The sequence below is a fragment of the Temnothorax curvispinosus genome, unplaced genomic scaffold, assembly GCF_003070985.1.
Source record: "Temnothorax curvispinosus isolate PA1 unplaced genomic scaffold, ASM307098v1 QBEX01007285.1, whole genome shotgun sequence".
Lineage (NCBI taxonomy): Eukaryota > Metazoa > Arthropoda > Insecta > Hymenoptera > Formicidae > Temnothorax > Temnothorax curvispinosus.
Genome location: NW_020217065.1, coordinates 1,864,984 through 1,871,055, shown reverse-complemented (window position 1 = coordinate 1,871,055; position 6,072 = coordinate 1,864,984). Strand labels below are relative to the sequence as shown.

The 6,072-nt window shown below is 35.0% G+C and overlaps 1 protein-coding gene across 1 annotated transcript; it reads right to left on the bottom strand.

Annotated features, from left to right (window-relative positions):
- Positions 1-589: 589 nt before the first annotated feature.
- Positions 590-3,601, bottom strand: LOC112456901. The gene is made up of 2 exons (XM_025019699.1): positions 3,161-3,601; positions 590-1,535 (listed from the first exon to the last, which is right to left on the bottom strand). The coding sequence occupies exons 1-2, from the start codon at positions 3,497-3,499 to the stop codon at positions 1,212-1,214; spliced, it is 663 nt and encodes a 220-aa protein (XP_024875467.1). The 5' UTR covers positions 3,500-3,601; the 3' UTR covers positions 590-1,211.
- Between the last annotated feature and the right edge of the window lie 2,471 nt (positions 3,602-6,072).

Genomic DNA, 6,072 nt, shown 5'->3' with positions numbered 1-6,072 from the left:
CAACTTGCTGTTTTTTATTTTAATTTTGTGATATTTTCTAAAAGAAGAGAGAGAGAGAGCAAGCATATAATAAATTTCTTAAACTATGTAAATTGTTATTGCAAACTAATAGTTTTTAATATAATTTCGGAAAATAAAATTTATATTTGATAAAAATATGTATCTTCGAAGGAATTGAACTTCTTCAACATATCGTGGCGCTACTTTACAAAGTCCAAAGTGATTACCATGCAATAAAATCGGCTTTCTGAAAATATGAATAAATTTTAATTTTTAACAGATGATATATTATATTATAATATATACCTCTCTCAAAATATTTTCAATATTCATATAAAATTTATAAAATGCAATATTTTTTTAAAAGACAATTGCAGTATAAATTTTACCTAGAGACATCTACCATGGTTTTCTTCAATCAATGTAACAGAAGATTCATAGGGATCAGATAGGTATCGGATAATGAAAGTGGATACAAATATATTTAATAAATTATTATTTTTATTGCGAGATTTTATATTATATAAAATTTATGAATAAGTTACTAAGAATACGAAAACATGTACAAATATATATATTACATCTTGCTTGAGTTATAAATATATAATACTGCGCGAAATAAAAATCATCTCTTCTACAAATAATGTCTTTCATAAATAATCTATGAGTGATCACTTGTCACAAAGATACAACAAACACGATTATCATTGTGACTGATTATCACAAAATGCAACCGAGAATCTTAGAAATCGATATCGGTTACAGAATACCTCTCATTGTCAGAAAGGTACAATTAATGAAGGTACTATCGATCCAAATAAATAAATAATTAATATACCAAATAAATTAATTTACGTGTAAGAATAAATACTATATGCTACATATTCAATCGTGAGCCGCGATAATAAATAATTAATTCAATAAATAATTTTGAGAAATTTTCACGGATCATAAGGCAAATTTCGTAGTCTCCGCAAATTTCGCAATAATCGCTACATGACCAACGATTATTGTCAATAACTTCAACGTTTACTGCGCCGTTATGCAGATAGTGACGCGATTTTATGGCTACAGTCGTGGCAGGTGTTAAATCAATTTACATCGGTGGCATATGCTTCCCGATAATCTGATGCACCTTCTGGTGTCATCTTCTGATGAGAATGATCGATGACCTACTGATTACGACAGTCAAATACTTCTTTTTCTTATCTCTAATAGTTGAATACATGCCTCCAAGCATGCAGGTAGTCTCGGTATTTAAGAACTACGCCCCAGTCCCTGATGAGCCTCCGCGTCTCATCGACAGGGTTTCGCTCGATATGGCTCATGATGCTTCGTTCCACGCGTGTCGGGAGTCGTATGGAGGGCAAAGAGTTAATGTTGCTCTCGACCTCGCATAACATCATTGTTAAGTACGATTGAGTCGCCTTAAGAGCTTGTCGAACTTGAGAATTAGACTCGTCCTCGATCAGTTCTTCGAATGCCACGGCGAATTTCTGGAGATCCATGTGCATTTTCGGGTAGTGGTTAACAATCTGCAAGAAACAGTTATTACAAAATTATTACTTTGTTTTAATATTTAAATATTTAAATGTCGCGGAAACCGCTCACTTAAGCTTGCCGTTTATAATATTCATTTGATGCTCTTCAAGATATTAATAAACTTTGACGTAAAGAGAAGCGATTACAAATAGCATCACTTCCTTACGTAGTCGACGAAACTGTTAATGTCGATTGTAAATATTGCACCGTTAGAAATTATTCTATCACATTCACATAAATATTTATGAACGTTTCGTGTAATAGTACTTTTAGTGCCGTTTAAAGAATTGAAATAAGAAATCTGACGAAAGTCATATAGAGTTAATTGAATATGTAAATTTACCGATATTCTTCTGTGTGAGCACAAATATAAAAATTTAACTTATTTTTCCATCATACAATTTAATGGTTTATGCAGTAAAAAAAAATTTATTGGAGCAGATGTTCAGCATAATTGTAAAATTATTTTATCTGGTGACATAACAAATAAGGTGACATAAAAAAGATGTGCGAAAAGATTTAGAATACGTAAATGACACATATTGCGAGTCAAATTAATCGTAGAACAATTTTATGATCGACAAAACCTATTTTTCGTTCGTGCTATCAGCGATTGCAACTTAATTGCCGCGAAATGCTTAAGATTCCCCGTGAAGTCCCACCTTCCGAGAACGTGCAATTAAAAAACCCCAACAAGGTGCAACGTCGAGGATCAATGTTGCTGCAGTCCGGCGATCGGGGCGTGGCAGAGAGAGGGAAGGGGGCTGCGTGCCCGAATGCCGGCATCCGGGGAGTACCGCGAGTCGCGATATCAGCCTTGCGTTATCAGCGTGCTCGCATCGAGGAGGCAGACGAGCGCGATTACGCAGCCGCGCGACCCGGCGAACATGAGTGCACACGTACGGTCGCGTTGCGCGCGCACTGCATGAAAGACCGCGCTCGCTCCTGTTCGCCTGCTACTTTATAATAATTACCGTCTCATTAAAATTTGTTATTTAACGTTGCGTTAATCAATTGCAACCGGGTGGTCAGTCGGCCAGCCGGCCGGCCGCTGAAAACGCGACGGTAGCCTGCAACACTGTTCTCTCTTTTCCGCATACTTGTTATCCGTCTCCCCTCTGCACGCGGTAGTATTCCTGCACGAATTGCTCTTTCATTTCTGCTATACGGTAACGACAGTTACGAACGATGAATATTAACGATCAAAAAGAAGCTAACAGCTCGAGGCATAACGTTGCGAACCTTAAAGCGATGGTGATGGAGAATAGCCGAAGAAACTAATGTCGCTAACAATGTTGCAATGAAAAGTATTAATGTAATATCACATAGAATCTAAGAAAGAAAGAGAGAAAAATCTCGTCTAGGAATAAGGTTTCTAATTTAGAAGAGTTCAGCCTTTTCAAAGTAATTTTCAAAGAGATTTCTACGATTGCAATATCTCTTTACTGGCGAAATAATGGCCAATTGGTAGCACAATTGGTGTCACGTATTTATGTTAAGAGTTCTTGATGGCTGGATAAACCGTTTGAAATACTTAATAACGGCAAACTTAAGTCGCGGCTCGAAATAAGTGTAGGATATAAGCGAGTAACAATGTTAATTGAGTGTCTGTACTCACCATTGGAGTATTAGCGTCGGCCAGTTTTCTTACAAGATTCACATCCTTCTTGCCAGGTACCCAGTTAGGTATGTACTGATGGTCGTCGACGCCAATCCTAACTCTCTCGTACAGGTATTCGTAATCTCGATTCAAGTAGTCATTCATTGTCAGCTGATGTTGCAGTTTGAGATTCTCCAGACTGGACTTCATCTCATTCTCGAGGTTCTTCAAAGGGACAGTTTGATAATTGAGTTCTCCACATGGTAGATGCCAGGTTGGTATCGACCCGGATATCCTCGGAGCCGCAAATGTAACGGCGAAGATAGCTGAGATCAGGCAAACTCTCTCGAGGAACATGTTTGAATTTATCGTTGCAAATTTTTAGCAGTTACTCTTCGCAATTCAGTTACGATCTCGTCTAATCGGGCTTGTAGGAAAAATGATAGCGATAAGGCACTGAACGATATTCTCGATCGACGTGAGATCGTGAACTGAGATTGTCAAACTCGCGTTCTTCCTCCTTATATATGGGATTGTGTAAACAATCGCACGTACGCAGGCATGTTCGACGTCTTGTGCGGAAACGGTGGGGTTGCAGCGAAGTTTTTGTCCACGGGTTTTTATTGCATCGTCGGTGGAACCCCGGCGTAGATTTCCCCGGCAGAGCCTCTTTTATTGAAGCGAAGATATATTTTTCTTCAAGCATTTTCAGATCATATCACTGTGCACTGATATATCACTGATATGACTTGAGCCTTCTGACATTGTAATGATCGGTCATATAGCGTTCTTTTAACGTCTTTTAGTTAATAACAAAATCAACTTTTTAGGTTTTTTTTATATATTTATTTTGATATAATTAGAGTAAGTTATAATCATAGCTCATACGTTGCGTTTTTAAATAGTTTGCTATTATATAAACGTATACATATTAATGAATTTATGTTTTTCATAAACTTCTTGTCGTGTAACTATCCAAATTTATCTAAGTGACGTGTTCACTTAGCAGTATTAATTCCTATTGGCTATATATTTCGCGGATATCGCCCACATATACATATATAGATGTTCCGATTTTCCTCGAAATACGAACGGTACTTGTCGTCACGACGTCCGCATGTGCCTTGAAAGTACGTGCAATTCCGTCAGAAATCTCTCGGATGCCGCGTGCACTATTCAGACGCAAACACCGTTGTGTTTGCATTATGAATCAAATGGGAAAGCCACGTTGTCAAACGAATCATTAGAGATCCGCGATCGACATTTCTTTATACTTAAAACAGTTATATTTATTTGTAACAAGCCTAATGATTATTGTTCAAAAGATTCGTGCAGCTATACTTGGAATCGAAAAGAATGAGGTTGAATAATATTTATAACAAGAGGCACCGACTTCATTCAGCGCCAATTGCATCTGCTATTTCGAGATACGATATGTGATTTTGAAAAATTCAATGCATACGATAATAAGTAATTTTTTAATAAATATTTACATACAATAGAAATTTTATTCATGATTATTATACATATATATAATATATATCTATATATATATAGAGTGCACTTTTCCTATTCGATAAAAATAATTGTTGATATGTAAACTTTTCGTACAACATATATTAAACGTATAAGAAATTAATTAAACAATTTTACTTTTATAAACGACTATTCTGTATTTTTTTAACTGTGTTAAAAAAAATGAAATAATTTCTATGCACTTGAGCCGTGCACGTGCAAACGATATCTAATTTCGATCGATCTGGTGATCCATAAGGAATTTTGACGTCAGGAGGTCAATTCTTTCCCGTCGAAATACGGAAAAGAAGATGGTGACAAAAACTTCTGAATGAAGTAGACGTAACGAACGTACGTCGATGCGTACGCACACGTTCGTTGTATCGTTAGGGGATATGCCATAAAAGGCGATACTATAATTAGGTCCTTCATGAATTCACCGAACTAAGATTAGAGATCTTCTCACGCCCGATTAAGTTGCGACGCGTCGTGACGTGTTATTTCGCGGCATATATCATGAACATAGGAAAACAAACAGCGGCCCGATTCAAACGCAGGAACCGCATCATTCGCATTGGCGAGATTCCACCAAAGTTTGTTGGAATAATTTCAATACGATTGAATGAATGGATGATTAATTCAATTAGGATGATTAATTTAATTAATTTAACGTTTTAATAAAATATTGTGTGATTATAGCATTTATATTGTAATGTATATGAAACTACAATATTGCTTGCATGATCGATGAAAAGGTAATAAGTAGATATCGGATTCTTTATATGCAGAGTGTTGGAAAAGAGCAATTAATAACTTTTAGATTCTTTATAAAATTTAACATATTTATACTGTAATATATATTGTAATATAAATATGTTGGATATTATAAATAAACTAAATTTTTGGTTATTATAATTGCTCTTTTCCAACATTCCGCATATAAAAAATCCGATATCTGATAATAAGTATAAGACAGTAATAAGCGTTATTGTTCTTAATGAAAACACGATACATAATTATTAGTAAACGACTGAATATTATTTAAAATTATGTTTATAATTATTCTATAATTATAGATAAAACATTTAAATTAATTGCTTGCGTATTTATTTACAGACAAATAGATAGAATTGAACAGACAGGTACTTTAGCTTTTTACATAACGAACAATTTATTAATGCAATAGCGCCGAACAGTTAAATTACAACAAATAGATTTATCCTTCATAAACGCAAAGTGCAGTGAAGAGCAATTACAACCTATCCACTCTACGTGTACTCCTATTACAACATTTGATGCGTCTGGAAAATCCTGTTGATAATGAAACTGCACTATGATGTTGGCCTAATTACTTTACTTATAGAAAAGTATAGTAAATTAAGTACAGAATAATTTTAAATTTATAAATTAAATAC